Source organism: Siphateles boraxobius, unplaced genomic scaffold (assembly GCF_051911475.1).
Source record: "Siphateles boraxobius isolate OS27281-9 unplaced genomic scaffold, OSU_SipBor_1 13, whole genome shotgun sequence".
Lineage (NCBI taxonomy): Eukaryota > Metazoa > Chordata > Actinopteri > Cypriniformes > Leuciscidae > Siphateles > Siphateles boraxobius.
This window is the reverse complement of record NW_027508733.1, coordinates 17,937,486-17,958,255: the sequence shown is the minus strand read 5'-3', so window position 1 is coordinate 17,958,255 and position 20,770 is coordinate 17,937,486. Positions and strand designations below refer to the sequence as shown.

The 20,770-nt window shown below is 36.3% G+C and overlaps 1 protein-coding gene across 2 annotated transcripts in view; it reads left to right on the top strand.

Moving 5' to 3' along the window:
• Positions 1 to 20,770, top strand: part of lrp1ba (low density lipoprotein receptor-related protein 1Ba) — a 274,722-nt gene that overhangs the window by 31,942 nt on the left and 222,010 nt on the right. For both annotated transcript variants that reach the window (XM_077226234.1, XM_077226236.1), the window contains exon 2: positions 4,821 to 4,934. In XM_077226234.1, coding sequence (XP_077082349.1) covers positions 4,821 to 4,934 — 114 coding nt within the window. The remainder of the gene's footprint in view (positions 1 to 4,820; positions 4,935 to 20,770) is intronic.

The window sequence follows — 20,770 nt, the reverse complement described above, 5'->3', positions numbered from 1 at the left end:
TGTCACATCTCTATGGCAACCGCGAATGATCTTTCATAATTAAGAGCTGGCAGAGAGCCTAATAAAACGATCAATATGGGCCCCACACACGTGGCGTAATTGAACGAGCTTGTGCACGTTAGGATTGATTAATCGCGCACGAGAGAAATTGCAAACATCTCTTTGGCACAATGGCTGGAGCTGTTCATCATCTGCACTCACGCTGATGAAGCTAACGGGCGACGCTGATCTCGTACGGCGGGAGACGGAGTTAATGTTTAGAGCGCGAGGGCAGGTAGATGGAACAGCGGCGTGTAATTAAATATCCAGATTTGGATGAGGATATGCCTGCGCTCATTAAATGTCACTCACATTCACCTTGTTTAAAAAACGGTAGAAGATTATCATGAAGAATGTTTCACAGCTGCGTAGATGAACAACAAAAAAAGATTGCCTTTAGGCTACTGTGCAGTATGAAATGTGGCATCAAAAAAGATGCAATTAGAGAACATGTTAATGTCTCATGCTGCGTCTGATTGCTTTTAGAGGGAAATTCTGGGCATAACTGCTGGTCTGGGATCAGTTTTCTTGATGATAATAGCATATTGGCGAAACATGTTTGGCAAACGATGTTTTTACGGCATTTGGCAATGTAGGCAATCACAAATATATCTGTTAATTTCTTGAACGCAGTAGCCAATCAGAAGTGTTTTAGGGGACATTTACAGGACATAGTTTTCAACTAAAAACAGAAAACTTTAAATGTGTTTTGAACGTTCATTTTCCTTTTTGGGGGCGTGAAAATGCAAACTTTTGAATGATTCCACGTTATTTTGATAATGCATTATCGTCTCCGTGTAAACAATAAAACTGCGAATTTGTGAAAATGGTGACGTCATGCGAATGCAATTTACGTGTTCAGTCTGTAGGCACGTGATGTTTCTTAACAAAGTGACATCGCCAACTGGTGGCCTGGCATGAATAAAACAGTGTTATTATTCAGTTTGACAATGTTGTTGTCAGTACGCGGAAAAGGTGAAGGAAACACGTTTACATTTTTTTATTCTTTTTATTATTATTGTGTTGTTTGTGGTATTGAAGAGCTTTCATGAGCTTTTGTTGATGTTTACGAAGTGTATAGGCTGTATTATGCTCTTATACTATATTATTTTGGTGTAGTTATATGGACTATCTTGTGTTTGGTGTTGTTTTAATATAGTACTTGACCTTACAAGGTATGTTGTTGTTATGGATTATTTAATTAATGATTTTGTTTAATATTCTTATATTTAATATTCTTTTTTTGTTTGTTTTTGGGACTCTTGGGTCGTAGTTCTTTACTACAAGTCTTTTCAGAAACTGAAGTTCTTTGGGTGTTACACTTTTTTAAATCTCCTTGTATATGATTGTGTTTGTTCGTTCGTTTGTTTGCTTGTTTTTTTCAGAGCAAATGCCTTGTTAAAAGTTCCTTAAGGTGTCATAAAAGATAAATAATAAATACAATTTTAAATTAATAATACTTAAAGAAAATGAATTCCATGTTTTTTTTAAGGACGTAATGTAATGTATGTGCATGTGGGTGGGTGTGTAGTAAAGTAAATAGTCAATTCATGTTGAAATTAAGTATAAGGAAACAAAAATGAGGGGAAGCAGCTAACAGTCTTTAAAAGACAGTTAGTCTTGGCACATGCAGCGATGCAGAACTTCCTCTGTATGCCTGGTCATGGGTCAATAGCACTCGATTCACAAGGACGCCCACCACACGGAGGAGCTTTCTTTATAGGACAAGCAATGAAAACTTGATTCAGTCAGGATCCTATGTTCCCATCATTGATGCTTTGTCCAATAAATGTGCTATGTGTGAATGATCGCAATTCTTAGCATGTCAGAACAGGCCTGCTCTGCATCAGAACGTCGTTTGAGAACTTCATCGTTTTATCCAACCTAGAATCGCTCTCGATTTATTGACAAACAATTGAGTCGTGCTGAGACTCTCATCATAATACCTGCCAAAACACTGGCGGTGTGAATGTTCATCATTGGAGCTGGTTTCATATCCTTATGCGTCCATATTTCACACGTTCCCATCAAATATATTTCCAAAGCAGCTGTCAGGATGCGTTCAGCATGCAGTATTTTCCCAGGTACAAAACAAGCAGGCGGCGAGTAGCGGAGGGCTGTGAACAGAACCACATTAGGCATAATGTGTGAGAAAGCCACACTGAATTTTAAGATAAGCTGATGAATTATTCATGTTTTCTTAGTGAGGAGTTTGTAGGCACGTCTCTCTCTCTCTCTCTCTCTCTCTCTGAATAAATGTGTGTGTGTGTGTGTGTGTGTGTGTGTGTGTGTGTGTGTTGTGTTAGCTTGTGTTTAAGGTAAGAGGGTCTGGTTTGTGTTGCGTGAGATAATATCTTTATAATCTGCCATTGCGGAGAGAAAAAGGGATGAGGTTGGGAGGAAAAATTAAGGCCTCGTCTTTAATGTTTGCATTGATTTTTTTCCCCTTCTACTTAATAGTATTAATGCACCTCTATCTCTTTCTCAGACATGAATTGCATTATGATTGGCAGCAAAATATGTCTCTTACAGCAAATGGCAGCCATGACTGTGATTTTCAATGAGAATACAACAGATTGTTTTCATTCAAAACATGAAAGCATGCAATGTAATCAAACTTTGAAGCCACAAAATCTGTGACCATGATAAACTACATGATTTTCTATGAAATCAGTGAGCTCAAATCTGCTGAATGGCTCTGACTTTGGGCATTACACTGTCACACATATGATTAATAAGTTATGACAACATATGTTTTTACATTGCTTTAAGTACATTGTGCAATTTTCAACTTTTTTACAAGATTCAACTCAGTTTAGTGTAATTTAAGTTGAAATGACTTAAAAATCCAAGTTGATTGTACTTAAAAATGTAGCGCAGTAACATTTTTCAATAAGTTAACACAACATATGTTACATATGTTTTACAAGTTAAGCAATTTTCAATGTTGTTATACAAGATTCAGCTCTTTTTTAAAGTCAATTTAATGTAATTTAAGTTGAAATGACTTGAACATCCAAGTTAATTCGACTTAAAAATTGAAGTCAGCACCTTTTTTTATTCACTGTGTATACATAAAAAGTGTATATCAGACTTATAGTGAGCAACATACTAAATCCATGTCACTTCCAGTGAATCACATACAGTAGCCTAGTTAAAACACTTTAAATGTGCTTTTCCTTAAAGTCCCCCTTTGGTGAAAATCAAGCTTTTAATGTTGTTTATATATCTATGTGGTGTTTTTAATATGCTTTAAGACAAACCATGTGCAAATTCATAAGACAATACCATCCCTGAGTATTTTCTTAAAACTGCAGCGAACCAAAGACAGTCTCAAAAACGCAGTTTGAAATCGCTGGTGTTTCATGACGTCACTCACTTGTAACCAATCAGGTCAACGAGTGCATCTCTGCGCTGGTGTGATTGAGTGAGTGGGCTCATTTGCATATCCATAGAACTGCATATGCTAAATGAGCCAAGGGTGTAGAGTAACATTCAAGCTATTTTAAGGCATGAAGTGAGTTTTAAGGAATAAAATGAATGACTACATGGGGACTTTAAAACATGCTATATAGTAGATGCTGTTGAACAAAACACTCGTATCTCAGCTGCTTTTTACCATAAACAGACCGTTTACAGGTTTTCAGTTTAAAGGCTTTTCGCCGTTTCAGTAAATTGGCTTTGACTCTTCGCATTACCAGAGCGCGGGTCCAAAACATGTTTCCGTGTACATCAGCGCTCAGGGCCAAACGAACAGGACGTTTCCTTTTGAACTTCCCGTCTCAACTGTGAGCTTCCCTTGTCATCTCCGCCAGAGTGATTTGAAACTCGTTGTAATCACAACGCATGCTGCTTTCACGCATCAAACTGTCCTGCCCATCCACTCAGCAGGAGGGCCGCAAACGCTCCTCTATTACCATCCCATCTTCACAGCGTTCTGAAATGCGCTTACTTTTCGCAGCTTGAAAGGCCCCTAGCTTCTCCTGCGCTCTTTTTCAACTGCTTTCAACTGTCAGGTGCACGAAATCCATCTCTTTTTTTTTATTGGGTCCGTCCCTGCTGCTTCTCTCTGGGATTGTTTACGGCAATGCAAATAAGGCCAGAAAGTATTCAAATGGATTGTTTGGGTTTAGGCTGATGTGAAGCGTCTCATGCAGTACATGTGTTATTTGGTTATTTATGAAGCACTAATGCATTGTGAACAATAAAAAAGCGTGCACTTTTTAGAAGATTTCTCGCTACTTGAGGCTATTGGTTTTTAAGCATTTGGGTGAATGAAAGAACATGTGTTCTCTTTGAACTAGTGAGAGAGGAGAGCAGACGATAAGACCTCACTCACTTAAAGCTGATGAAATGTATTCAGAATTGGTATATGGAGCTATTATTTATTTTTGGATATATTCACATGGCAAAAGCTTTTATCCAAAGCGACGGAATACAACAAGCGATTCATCTTGAAGAGGCAATACACATGAGAAGTGCAAACAAATGAAGTTTCAGACATCGTTCAGAATAGAAGAACAGGGAGGGATTAAGGAACTAGAGTTATTTGGGTATTACAGCTATTTAAATATTTTTGTATATGGTTGAATATGGTTCTGAAGTTAAAACTGTACCACTCATTCACATACATCAATCTGTCATTTTACTGTCAACCCACATACACCATTCACACTCAACACAAACTTGAGAAACAAACTATAACATCTTATTCATGACCTCTCATTTTTCATTCTCTCCCCACGTCATCTCTCCACCTCTACTCGCCACTCTTCCTCAAGCATGTGACGTCGAGGAATTTCTTTGTGGCGACGGACGCAGCTGTGTTTCCAAGAGCTGGCTTTGTGACGGGGAACTTGACTGTCCCGACGGCTCAGATGAAACACCAGCGATATGTGAGTCCATCGACAAAACACATTTCACCATTTAATAATTTCATTCATCTAAACTATTTATCTAAACTAATACAACATGATTATGTATTTCATTGTATATAATAATTTACACTGCCGTTCAAAAGTTTGGGGTCTGTAATTTTTTTTTAATGTTTTTAAAAGAAGTCTCTTTTGCTCACCAAGGCTGCGTTTATTTGATTAAAAACACAAAACAAACCCATTAATATTGGGAAATAGTATTTCAATGTAAAACAGCTGTTTTCTATGTGAATACATAGTAAAATGTAATTGATTCCTGTGATCAAAGCTGAATTTTCAGCATCATTACTCCAGTCTTCAGTGTCACATGATCCTTCAGAAATCATTCTAATATGATTATTTGATGCTCAAGAAACATTTATGATTATTATCACAGTTGAAAACAGTGGTGCTGCTTCATATTTTTCTGCAAACTGTGATTAATTGTTATCAGGATTCTTTGAAAGTTCAAGAGAAAAGCATTTAATTAAAAAAATAAATATTTAGCATTATTATAAATGTCTTTACTGTCACTTTTGATCAATTAAATGCGTCCTAAAGTATTTCTTAAAAAAAAAAATATTGACCCCAAACTTTTGAATGGTAGTGTACATATATTTTAAAATAGCATAATATTATAATATATATAATAATATATACAACCCCAAATCAGATAAAGTTGGGACATTTTGTAAAATGCAATTCAAGAATCTGTGATTTGTTCATTCTATTTAACTTTTTATTAGCTGACAAAAGTACAAAGAAACGTTTTCCAATGTTTTCACTGACCAACATAATTGTATTTTGTAAATATGAACAAATTTTGATTTTGATGACTGCAACACACCCCAAAAAAGTTGGGACAGAGACATGTTTACCACTGTGTCACTTCACCTTTCCATTTAATTACACTTTTTAATCATTTGGGAGTTGAGGATACTAATCGTTGGAGTTTTGCTAGTGGAATATTTGCCCAATCCTGTCTGATACAAGACAGCCGCTCAACAGTCTGTGGTCATCGTTGCCTGATTCTCCTTTTCATGATGGGTCATACATTTTCCATAAGAGACATATCTGGACTGCAGTAAACAGGCAGGCACATCCCTTCTATGGTGCAGAGTGTCTAGAAACCACTCAGTTGCAGCAAGTGCAGAATGAGACCTGGCATTGTCTTGCTTCCCAGGAAAGATGTCATCTTGATGGCAGTTTATGTCTCTGTACAATCCAAATATATGCCTCCATGTCAATGGTACCTTCACAATAATGCAAGTTACCCATACCGTTTGCAATGATGCACCTCAATACCAGCACACTTGTTTGCTTTTGCACCTGTCGCTGGTGAAAGTCTGGTTGGTCCCTTTCGTCTTTGGGACTGAGAACTTGATACCATTTTCTCCCAAAAACAAGCTGAAACATGGACTAATCTGACCACAGCACACATTTCCACTTTCTTCTAGACCATCTGAGATGAGCTCAGGCCCAGAGAACTCGCCGGCATCTCCACATAGAACTGATGTAAAGCTTTCTCCTTGCGTAACAGAGATTCAAGTGGCATTTCTTAATGCAGAGTCAGACTGTGTTCAGTGAAAACGGTTTTCCAAATTACTCCTGAGCACATGTGGCTGTATTTAACAGAGTAGCATGATGGTATCTTGTGCAATGCCATCTGAGGACTCAAAGGTCACGCATATTCAACAGAGGTCTACTGCCTTATCCAACACAGACTGAGATTTCTCTGGATTCCCTGAATCTTGTGACAATATTATGTATGGAAGATGATGAAAGGCATAAATGCTTTGCAATCTTGCATTGAGAAAAGGGATTTTTTAATTGTTTGACAATTCTCTCATGATATTTGGCACGAAGTGATGAGCCATGACCCACCTTTGCTTAAAAAGACTGAGAAGCACTTTTACACACAAACACGATACCCTCAACTATTACCAATTCACCTTCTCATTGTGGACTGTTTCAAAAGAGTTGGATAATCTAATTTGGATAATCTTTTCACTTTTATTTGGTCTCTGTCCCAACTTTTTTGGGGTGTGTTGCAGCCATCAAAATCAAAATTTGTTCATATTTACAAAATACAATTATGTTGGTCAGTGAAAACATTGGAAAACATTTCTTTGTACTTTTGTCAGCTAATAAAAAGTTGAATAGAACGAACAAATCACAGATTCTTGATTTTATTGCATTTTACAAAATATCCTAACTTTTTCTGATTTGGGGTTGTATATATATATATATATATATACGGGTCCTTCTCAAAAAATTAGCATATTGTGATAAAGTTCATTATTTTCCATAATGTAATGATAAAAATTAAACTTTCATATATTTTAGATTCATTGCACACCAACTGAAATATTTCAGGTCTTTTATTGTTTTAATTAGGGATGGGGCCGATCCGATCCAGTATCGGTATCGGCTCCGATACTGCCATTTTTGCCGGATCGGGTATCGGTCAGACGAGGCCGATCTAAATCCGATATTGTGTGTTTACTAGTGCTGTGCGTTAAACGCGTTATTAACGGCGTTAACGCAAACACATTTTAACGGCGTCAATTTTTTTATCGCGAGATTAACGCTCTTTTTGGCCTAGCAAACAACACCACACCGGATAGCAAGACGGAAACAAAACAACAGGCACGCCGCACGTACTTGTTTGGGCTTGCGCGCCGGCCAAAGAGTAGTAGGCTAACGGTACGTTTTGAGTGGATGGCGCGAGCGCGAGACGCCGAACTAGAGACGTGCACTCTCAACGCAATAGAGTGCGGCGCGGGACTAGATTTGATGGCCGAGTGCGAGGGCGGGCTCGAGCGGTAATGCACTCACTCTGTGTGCGGATACGGGAGAATAAAACGATTCGCGGGACTCCCGCAAACTAGAAATATCTATGAATAAAACATAAAAACTAATACATTTTTATTCATATGTTGCAGAAAAGCAACAAGAACAACTAAAACAAAATAGAAACGATTTACAGGCCAGAGTTTCTTTTTATAACATGTTTGCAGCGTTGAGGGATGTAGCCAATCACAGACATATGAAGAAGCATCAGAAGCATTTAAAATAGACTCCCCTCACCGCTCAAAACAGACTTTTTGTTCAGTGCTGAATTCTGTAAGCTGGCAAATCCTCAAATTATAACAAACAAAGTGTATATATTATGAAAGATGCATTGTGCAGTCAGCTTCACTGATAATAACAGATGTGTGAGATTGCGATGAATTGATGTCAGCTTTTTAGGAATTATTAAGGGAGCGCACTTTGCGCGCATTCAGTCATGCCAAACCATGCACTCAGTAGCCTGCTTGCTTTTATGTTATAACAGTGGTTTGTGTGTTAATGCTTTAATAACAAATAATTTATCAGGAGCATTTATGCTGATGTGTATGGTGGCGACACGTAGGCGAAAGTATTTGGAGGTAGCCTACAAAAAAAAGAGTGTATTTGCGGGCGGGAGCGGGACAAAAATGTTGCGGGCGGGAGAAAGTAACATAGAAAATAGTTGAGAACGTCAGTTATAACGACCCACGTATGAAAAAAATTGACGGGTTTAAATCGGGCTTGGGCTCATAATTACAGTTTATGTGTCGGGCCGGGCTCGGACACAATGCGCACGGGCTCGGGTCGGGCTTGATTTTTTTGGGCCCGATCTAAGCTCTACAATGGATGACTTCAGACAGAAGCACATGGATACCACAGCTAAGAACAAACTTAATGCTGATCCACTTTTCCATGTTGATAAGAGCATTAAAATTAGAAAAAATAATGAGACAAATAGAAATCAAGGGACATTTAGAATAGATAAAAATGTGCGATTAATCGCGAGTTAACTATGGCATTAATGCGATTAATCGCGATTAAATATTTTAATCGTTTGACAGCACTAGTGTTTACTATTGTGTTAATGTTAAGCCCCACAAAACCATTATAAAGCACCATTAAGTGTTCGTGCACTATATTATAAGTGTTCTGAAGCCATTCTATAGTACAATGTGAGATAGAAATGAATATTTAAGTAATTAAATTCAAGATCACGTAAACTTTTCCCTCCGCTGCGGCTGTCAATCATTCTCCATTCAGCATTCAACAGCGCGGCGCGTTCGGTTATGACAGTCAACTCGATGAAACTCTCCAAGATGATTCAATGTTACTATTATTATACTTGATCTGTAGATAAAGCTCTATGGTTTCGTATAAAATGACTATCTTGCTGGACTTGCTGTACCTTAATCATGTTACTTTTTACCGTGTGTCTGTTAGATCACAACACTGGAGAGCATTTAAAACTGTTAAAAGAAAAGGCTGAATAAACTATTGCGTAGATAGATACTGTATAATACACTACGCATCAATATGTCTTTCCTTTGTGCTTGGAACTTTTCAATGTGGACTCGAAGCGGTGCGCGCTGTGAGTCTGTGTTGCTTCAAGCGCATCATTCTGCGCTTGGGATGCGCATAAGCACTTTGTGCCGCACTGTATTGGAGTCTTTCATAATCATATCATAATACTTTTGCGCAATGAAAGATTATTAAATGTCGCATCTATCATATGTTGCTGCCTCAATAAACAGCTGTGCTATACATATAAAAAATGTCTTAATTTTATAGTAGCTAGACTATGTATATACAATAATTGATCTTTTTGATTTTTGTTATCTTGTTTTTCATGAATGTATTTTACAACAATAGCAATGTGTAACGTTTTACCAGATTTAGTGCTGGTGCCTACACTTATTGTCTCTTATTTGTTCCACGCTAAATAATGTTTTTTTCACTATGTTCAGATTTGATACAATTATTGTGCACTCGTGATTTTTCTAGACTAAATTTCTAATTTCTAGAGTTCTAATCTAGTGTATAATATAATTTTTGTCATAGGTTATGATAATTTTTTTTTTATTTGTTGTTTTTCTTTATAATGAAGTTGTCTGTATTAAGTAGATTGTGTTTAACAGTGTTTACCAGTTCAACACAGAGTTCTAGAAATTCTACTTGATTTAAAAAAAAACTGCGCTGGTATCGGATCCGTATTAGTCGATAATCAGAATATTTGGTATGGGATTGGATCGGTTCAGAAATATGGTATCGTTGCATCCCTAAATGTAATAAATATTGAAATGACAATCAATTTGAAACACTTACAGTTGCATATTTATTTTCAGAATGGGATTTTTCCTGTTAATCCTGTTTTTCTGACTTCCTTTTCTAACCTTATACTTACCTCAAGTTGCCTTCTGGGACATATGCATACATGCGTACATATCATACTTGCCTGTTGAGAGGAGTTTATTGCAACATCATATAAAATCAACAATTATAATAATAATAATATTAAAGCAAACACAGCTCTGGTATCGGAATAGTATCGGTATCGGCCGATATCCAAATTCAGGTATCGGGATCGGATCGGAAGTGAAAAAATGCGGATCGGTGCATCCCTAGTTTTAATACTGATGATTTTGGCATACAGCTCATGAAAACCCAAAATTCCTGTCTCAAAAAATTAGCATATCATGAAAAGGGTCTCTAAACAAGCTATTAACCTAATCATCTGAATCAACTAATTAACTCTAAACACCTACAAAAGATTCTTGAGGCTTTTAAAAACTCCCAGCCTGTTTCATTACTCAAAACCGCAATCATGGGTAAGACTGGCGACCTGACTGCTGTCCAGAAGGCCATCATTGACACCCTCAAGCAAGAGGGTAAGACAGAAAGACATTTCTGAACAAATAGGCTGTTCCCAGAGTGCTATATCAAGGCACCTCAGTGGGAAGTCTGTGGGAAGGAAAAAGTGTGGCAAAAAAACGCTGCCCAACGAGAAGAGGTGACCGGACCCTGAGGAAGATTGTGGAGAAGGACCGATTCCTGACATTGGGGGACCTGCGGAAGCAGTGGACTGAGTCTGGAGTAGAAACATCCAGAGCCACCGTGCACAGGCGTGTGCAGGAAATGGGCTACAGGTGCCGCATTCCCCAGGTCAAGCCACTTTTGAACCAGAAACAGCGGCAGAAGCGCCTGACCTGGGCTACAGAGAAGCAGCACTGGACTGTTGCTCAGTTTTGCATGTCATTCGGAAATCAAGGTGCCAGAGTCTGGAGGAAGACTGGGGAGAAGGAAATGCCTGAAGTCCAGTGTAAGGTACCCACAGTCAGTGATGGTCTGGGGTGCCATGTCAACTGCTGGTGTTGGTCCACTGTGTTTTATCAAGGGCAGGGTCAATGCAGCTAGCTATCAGGAGATTTTGGAGGACTTCATGCTTCCATCTGCTGAAAAGCTTTATGGAGTTGAAGATTTCATTTTTCAGCACGACCTGGCACCTGCTCACAGTGCCAAAACCACTGGTAAATGGTTTACTGACCATGGTATTACTGTGCTCAATTGGCCTGCCAACTCTCCTGACCTGAACCCCATAGAGAATCTGTGGGATATTGTGAAGAGAAAGTTGAGAGACGCAAGACCCAACACTCTGGATGAGCTTAAGGCCGCTATCGAAGCATCCTGGGCCTCCATAACACCTCAGCAATGCCACAGGCTGATTGCCTCCATGCCACGCCGCATTGAAGCAGGTATTTCTGCAAAAGGATTCCCGACCAAGTATTGACTATTGAGTGCATAACTGAACATAATTATTTGAAGGTTGAATTTTTTTTTTTGTATTAAAAACACTTCTTTTATTGGTCGGATGAAATATGCTAATTTTTTGAGACAGGAATTTTTGGTTTTCATGAGCTGTATGCCAAAATCATCAGTATTAAAACAATAAAAGACCTGAAATATTTCAGTTGGTGTGCAATGAATCTAAAATATATGAAAGTTTAATTTTTATCATTACATTATGGAAAATAATGAACTTTATCACAATATGCTAATTTTTTGAGAAGGACCTGTATATATTTATATATTTTTGTGTGTTTATCTATCTATCTATCTATCTATCTATCTATCTATCTATCTATCTATCTATCTATCTATCTATCTATCTATCTATCTATCTATCTATCTATCTATATCTGGTTTTCTGCTAATGCCATTTTGGCCTACGTCAATGAGATTTTCAACTCAAAACAATTGCACTTGACATTTCTATTACAAAATGAATGGGTTTCCGAAATGCTTCAGTAAAATTGGAAAATGCACTCATAAATATTGCTGGATGAGAAATGGTAAGCACTCAATGCCTGGGATAAAATATGTCATGAAGCATTAATTGAAGGAATTGTTACCTGGTGTATTGTGCGGTTTCCACACGGTACAGTCCTCAAATGCGCCGAATGCGAGGATAAAGCGATGAGAAAGCTTTTGTACTTATGACAGGCTGCATAATTATTGTTTTTTTAAATAATATTCATGATATCTCTTTTGAAATTCAGTGTGTGCTGGAAGAAATATTCCTGGCAAGCCTTTTATGAGATCAGAGGAAATCACAGTTGAGGTCAGTTGCCTTTCGGCAAAACTAAAAAAAACATAGTAACAGTAAAATCGTTATTTTTAAGTTATTTTTCCTGTCAGAATTTGGCAAATAAATAGCCCTTGCTCATTAATACTGACAGTTTGCCAATTGCAGAGCTCATTTAAATAAAAATAATGTTTTTATAGTGTATAGTATTGTCTTCGCAGTACAGGATAAGCAGCTGCGTACACTAACTCGTCACTGGCTTTTATCATTGCACATCAACAAACGCACCGCTGTGGTTTCTTTGATCAGTTTGTCATCTCTCGTCTGTGGAAGACCATCTGTGGTTTTCCAACTTGCCATTTTCTTCATATTCATCCCCTTAATCACACTAGATTAGGACATAATCCATGTTCAAAGTGATAAAAAGAAGCAGAATTAGAAATGTGTGTGATATGAATGAAATAGACAGAAAAAAAGCATTGAAAGAGGTTATTTTTTTTGTTTTTAACATAAAATAACATACATTTTACACATAATACTTTAGTGAACAGCACATTCCAAGACCCAGTTTATGGCCGGGCCCCTCTCTGTCTGTAACAGTGGACAAAAGTTTGCTACATTTTGATTGGATCTTGCTGCACTAACACAAACAAACTGTCCCAGGCTATCAGAGAAGGATGCTAGGACAACTGAAAGACACCTTAAGCACAGGAAAGACAGGACTTCTCATTGGTCCACAGGCAGTTTCTGCCGTGCACCCATCATGGGATTAATTAAGGTTTGAGCCAACCGCCATAAAAATTATTTTTGAAATTTTGGATGCAATTGAGCAGTGGCTGAAACAAAGGGAGGCCACAATGATCCATCCAAATCCATTTATAACTTTGTTTGGAAACCTTAAAAACTGATGTAAGCTACACACATTCATTTTAAAGTTATTGAGAGAAATAAGTATTCTCATAATTGGCAAAAGTAAAATCACTACAATACATATTTATATAAATATTTATTTATATAAATATTTGATTATGTATAATTATTAAAAAACTAATATTTTGCATTTGTGTATTTTTACTCATGTACATATTTATATTCATGCAAAAACAACATTTATAACTTGTATGTATAATGTATAACAAACAATAAAACATGTACACTATAAAAAAAATTGTATTCAACTTAAAAAGTAAGTGTTTCTGCTGCCTTAAAATTTTAGGTGTAGTCAACTTGAAATGTGAAGTTGTACTAAGGCTAATTTCACACGGTCAGTCCAGATCCGATTTTTGTGAATGTCGATTAAAATCTGATCAGATATAGCTAGTGTAAACAGCAAAAAAATCACATGAAATGATCGATACACAAATAATCGGATTTAGACTGACAGTGTCAACGTAGCCTTAGTGACAACTTGGATATTTGAGTTGACTAAACCTAAAATTTTAAGGCAGCACGAACACTTTTTTAAGTTGATTTTTTTTTTACAGTGTAACAATAAAAAATAACACATACAACTTTTTACTTTTATTTTTAACTTATCTCATTATTTATACACATCTCATTAAAAATATATCTATATAAAATTGCACTGTTTATTTATTGTTGCTGAACATAGGGACACTTTTATTTGGTGAAGGACATGTATGCACTTTGCAGACATGTTAGAATATTTCAGACATATATTTCATGCTGAGCACTCTGCGTTTTAACATTCAACTTTGGGCTAAAAAGCAGCGCTCATCACTGTCACTTTTTACCCAGTCATCCAATCACAGTGGAGGAGGGGGCGGGACAAATAAAACACCAACCATCTGTCACATTCTGCTTGTACAACGTCAACAGATGATATAAACAAGCATAATAACGGAACAACATTTTTTTTTTTAACAAGACCCTGAGCAAATATACATTGTTAAATTGTATTATTATTAAAAAACTAATATTTTGCATTTGTATATTTTTTACTCTTGTACATATTTATACTCATGCAAAAACAACATTTATAACTTGTATGTATAATGTATAACAAACAATAAAACATGTACACTATACAAAAAATTGTATTCAACTTAAAAAGTAAGTGTTTGTGCTGCCTTAAAATTTTAGGTGTAGTCAACTTGAAATGTGAAGTTGTACTAAGGCTAATTTCACACGGTCAGTCCAGATCCGATTTTTGTGAATGTCGATTAAAATCTGATCAGATATAGCTAGTGTAAACGGCAAAAAAATCACATGAAATGATCGATACACAAATAATCGGATTTAGACTTACAGTGTCAACGTAGCCTTAGTGACAACTTGGATATTTGAGTTGACTAAACCTAAAATTTTAAGGCAGCACGAACACTTTTTTAAGTTGAATTTTTTTTTACAGTGTAACAATAAAAAATAACACATACAACTTTTTACTTTTATTTTTAACTTATCTCATTATTTATACACATCTCATTAAAAATATATCTATATAAAATTGCACTGTTTATTTATTGTTGCTGAACATAGGGACACTTTTATTTGGGGAAGGACATGTATGCACTTTGCAGACATGTTAGAATATTTCAGACATATATTTCACGCTGAGCACTCTGGGTTTTAACATTCAACTTTGGGCTAAAAAGCAGCGCTCATCACTGTCACTTTTTACCCAGTCGTCCAATCACAATGGAGGAGGGGGCGGGACAAATAAAACACCAACCATCTGTCACATTCTGCTTGTACAACGTCAACAGATGATATAAACAAGCATAATAACGGAATTTTTTTTTTTTTTAACAAGACCCTGAGCAAATATACATTGTTAAATTGTATTATAATTATAAACATAATAAAATAACATTGTATTATTTTACATTGTATCGACATTTTAATATAGAAACAATACAGTAACAAATGATCTGTGAAATATAAAGATACTACACTTCCTCTGATATTCCGTATCATAACAAGCAAAGCGTCTCAACTAAAAAAAAAAAAAAAAAAAAAACGCTGGGCTGCCAAAACGCTCACAAGCGCCCACAGCTTGGTGTTTTCAGCAGAGCGCCTAGTGTTTTCAGCTGGCTAAAAACGCTCTGGGGGACACGCAGCCTTACAGAAGAAAAACTAGACCTTGTGTGCTGAACTGAAACATGGCACGAAGAGTCCGATGGTATTCTTTTTAATGAACTTACTCCCGCCGGTTACGGATTATTGGACCTCACACGACCTACTCCGAGGTAGACCTCCTGGTTTGAGTCCCGTGGCTGTTTCTCAGTTTAACTCATTCTAATATCTTCTTCTGAGTGTCTCTGCACTCCACCTACTCCCATAGCTACAGTTTACAGGCCAAAGACAAACAATGACTGTTTATCAGAATTTGCAGATTTTCTGTCTTTGTTGTGCCTCAAATTTGAGAGAACTCTTATCCTGCGGGATTTTAAAACTCCACATGGACATAAAAGACTTAACAATAACAAAATCCTTCATTGGAGTGCATTGATTTGAAGCAGCTTGTGAACTGTCCTACACATAACAAAGGCCACACAATAGACCTTGTGATTTCTGATGGTTCATTATTGTCTCAGTTGTCCACCTCTGATTAAGGTGATTAAGGTCTGATCATCTGCTATCTTTTTTTAAATATTGAACTGCCTGACATAAACATTTCCTCTTCTTGCATCATTAATTATCACAAATGGAGATCTATTGAGCCCTCTGATTTCACAGATTTTATTGACTCTGGCTTAAGTTGTTTTTCTACATCATACGGATTGGAGGACAATGTTTCTCTGTTACATTCTGTTCTCTTGACTGGCCTGCACTCATTTGCTCCTTTTAAAATCACAATCTGTTTCCGTTGTACGTTCTGCTCCCTAGTATAATGAAGACCTGCGTGTAATGAAGACATCTTATGGCAAAATGGAGTATGTCTGGCTTGACTGTTCATCACCAGGCCTGTTATACTAGTTGAAACTCTTTTCACATTGTGATAAGCAATCAATAATAGAAGTGGTCTAAATATGAATACAATTATATATATCAGCTGTGGAAGTCTCAGGACCAAAAAATATTCGTCCAATCGATAGGATGTCAACCTGCTTGCACAGACATCACACGTCATCAGCACATTCTGTAAGGCTATGCCGAGTTTTAGACAGTCAGTCACCGAGCACCACAAACAAACAGCAGCCGCCTTTTACAGTTCCTCCTGAACTAAAACAACAAGCTTATGCTGCGCACACGGAGCTGTTCACGTCCTCGGAATTATGCTTTTCAATGGCAACACTATCAACGGCGAAATGAATCTGCAGCAGTCATGTGATTCAACTAGAGTTCTGTAAGTTGTTTACGTTCATTATTATTGTAATGTTATACTTTGAAACATGAGGTAGTTTAACGCCGTCTCTCGTCTTGTGATGCTCTGCAAACTCTGGACGCTCTGAAGGGAGGGTGGGATCTTATGATTACAAAGCTAGCTTGCTATTGCTAGCCTCTCTGAAATGACCTACCTTTTAAAGGTGCTGTAATGTAACTTTTTCACTTTACTAAAGCATAAAAATACCATGTTTGCAGATATTTAGGAAACATGCTGAGTTCACATACTCATTTCTCTGAAAAACACTTCTACAGCCTGTAAATTTACTTTGAAATGTGCGTTCCGTGTTGGAATGTCTGTTTCTGTTTTGGTCTGTGTGATCTCGCCCACTGTCAGTTCACCCAATAGTATTTCGACACCCTGGTATGCCAGTTGGCAGGAAACACAGCGTACTGCAGCCAGCAAACAAACTTGGTCAGAGATGGCAGATTCTACCCAACCTAAAAAGCCTCGGTATCACCTAAAAATCTCTATGAACGAGAGCATATTATCAACGCGGATAAATCAACTCATTGTTGTAAGTCTCCTTGGCTTTCACTGTCAATTGCACTCGCTCCTGTTGCATTTCCTCAAACTGGCAACCCGTGTGAGCACCGAGTCTGTGGAGGAAGGGGCGGGGGAAACAATGATCTCCGATATTTTGAATTTGGACTGCAGTACCTATTTCGACCACTAGCTGTCATTCTTACAGGCTGCACCTTTCAGCAAGAAAGCAAGATCCCCCCCCCACTAATATACTGTCGTGCTGGAGGGCGGCTGTGGTTGGAAGTCTAAAACAATAAGAAAAAATGCTGAATTAATAAGGTTACATCACCCTCAATATCTTCCAGGTTCCATCTTGACTTTTGCTGCCTAGATACTTTTAAACATCTCTGGAGATCCGGAGGCCCTGAGAGGAAGAGCGAGAGACACTAAGAGGATATTTTTAAACAATTCTCCTATTTGTTGAATTACATATTCTCTTTTTACTGGGATTATGAAAGTGGAACAGAGGTCTGCTGGGACAAGCCTTGGGGGGAAACCTGTGTATACACTTCCTTTCTCCAAAAAACTCTCGAAAAACCCCACCCGGGTGATCATTTAAAAATAAATTGAAAGTTAAGGAGGCAGATGAACTATAGGCCAAGACTTTCACGGCCCTTATTGGAGCTGGATAGAGATCAATATCGCTGGTTTGGCAGTGGCCTCTTCTCCCCGCGTGACACCCCAGAAATGTCAAGCGATCCACAATCAATGATTCACAAGAGACAGCTGCCGGCGTGCTAAATTCTCGTGTGCTTAAGAGACATATTTAAGAGGAACTGTGCTGGGAGTTGAATATTAAAATAGCTTTGCTCATCACATTTATACACTGTGAATCGAGTTAAGGGATGTGAGCCTCAGTTTTTCGGCTTTTATTTGTATTTATGCTGCATAGAGAGGGAAAACAAGAACATAGATGCTTTTAGAAGAATTTGTGTTGTTCATCTGTTTTATTAAAGTAGGTTTATGCCATCTTTGTTTTGTTCTGTTATATAGTGTCGAAAGCTATACACGACAGTCTTGTGCCCATTTTTGAGTACATAATATATATTTTTTTTTTTTCAAATCCGTAATAATGTTGACATCATTGCTGTTGTGCAATTTTATTATATATATTTATGTTACATCCAATATGTGGCTGGTGCATTATTCTGTAACCTAAAACATGCTTGAAATACCTAAATGTATAATTTTAGTTTTAAAGAATATAATAGCATTTTATTTGCTTTTCTCTTTTTTAATAGTATCGCAAGGTTTAAAAAAGAAATTCTAAATTGGGCTCATCTAGACTTTTTAACTTCTGGTCTGTACTAAATTTAGAAACATGTTGTTAAAATGAGAAAATTCTACTGTAAAAAGAAGTTAGAAAATTATATGGTCCCGTAATTTAATGTTTGTGTCTAATGTGAATATTATTATAGTATTTAAAAAAAATTAAAAATAATAGCAATATCTGATAGTTTTATGACTGGGAATTTATTGTAGAAATTCACTGAAGAAATTCAACTGTAAAGAAGTTTAAAAAGTATATGTTCTTGTAATGTTGTAATATACTGCAAAGTAATTGCTGCCTTAAAGTTTTAAGTACAATCAACTTGGATGTTTAAGTCATTTCAACTTAAATTACATTAAACTAACTTAAAAAATGAGTTGAATTGTATAACTAGAAAAGTAGAAAATTGCTCAACTTATTTTTATGAGTTAAAGCAATATAAAAACATATGTTGTCAATTTATTGATCATGTAATTTTTTTAAGTGTATGAACATTTTTTTTATTTCTATTAATTGGTTTAGTATAGTATTATTTGTATTTTTCTCAACATATTTTTTTATAACAATATCTGTCGTTTATTATGACAGGACATTCATTTTAGAAATTTACTGAAAAAATTCTACTGAAAGAACTTTAAAAATAATATCAGTCAGTTTGTGTTTAAAATGAACATTCTCAATATTTTTTCAACATTTATATTTTTAGAATAAATGCTGTCATTATGTGAAGCATTTTCATACATAATTCAAATTTGAATCCTCTAATGTGAAGACTGATATGAGATCTATCAATGTAGTAGAATTGAAACCTAAAATGTCATTACGATTTTTTACATCATCTGAGAGTAGCTTTATTACAGATTTAGAGTGTCATTACCAAATGTGTATTAAAAAACACCCCCCCCCCCCTAAATTCACACTTAATTGACTAAGAGCCTAATTGACTGAAAAGATGTTGTGTTAGCAAATCCAAGACATATTTAAACTAAACAAATGTATCATTACCTTCACACATCATTACCTTCTCACACAATATTAAAAATCCACTTTTTGATTTCAACATGATTGAATGTTTTGCCAAATAAATCTATATAGAAGTAATGAATTGGGGTTCACTTTATTTTGACGGCCCCTTTAACACGTTCTGTTGACTACAAGTAACCAGCCTACATGTCTAACTCTCAATTTATGATCATTCTGAGTTTAAGCATGAATATACAAAGATAATCACAATGGTGAAAAAACATTATCGATTACAACTTCTGGATTTGAAATAAACAATAATGAATAATAAATGTTGTGTTTGTGGTATCCGCGGATCATTTGCTATTAGCAAACGCATCATATTAGGCTACTATGTGTAAGCACATGAGCGTGTGCTGCTTATGCACCGCAGCGTGGAGCGCACGTGGAATGAGTGAGCACACTTTCCCACTTTAATAGTTACAACACAAAATAATCATGTACAACATCACAACTTCACAAGATATATTGAAATATCATGTACAACTTACAGAAATGCGTATCATGTCACATGTAGTCGCTCTATCAGTGTATTAACCGCGGAATGACGTCAATAAAACAGCTCAGCTAGAATAATGAACTTGGAGAGGAGCATTTAGTTAAATATATGCACTATATGGCATATTCATTGAATTTTTACTTAACTTGTTCATCAATGTATGTTTTAAAAAAAACGTTTTATGACAGCCACCTTTTAAATGTTTAGCATATATATATATATATATATATATATATATATATATATAGCCTATATATTTTATTTTATTTTATTTATTTTTTTATAGAGACATAATTGTCATTTTAAAATGTATTGTAATGTTATTATAAAAAACTTCCTTGTGTCATTTAAATGTACAGTAATTAGCCTAGAAATCAATTACAACCCCAAATCAGAAAAAGTTTGTAAAATGCATTAAAATCAAGAATCTGTGATTTGTTCATTCTATTTAACTTTTTATTAACTGACAAAAATACAAAGAAACGTTTTCCAATGTTTTCACTGACCAACATAATTGTATTTTGTAAATATGAAAAAATTATGATTTTGACGGCGGCAACACACCCCAAAAAAGTTGGGACAGAGACCAAATAAAAGTGAAAAGATTATCCAAATTAGATTATCCAACTCTTTTGAAACAGTCCACAATGAGCAGGTGAATTGGTAATAGTTGAGGGTATCGTGTTTGGGTGTAAAAGTGCTTCTCAGTCTTTTTAAGCAAAGATGGGTCATGGCTCATCAC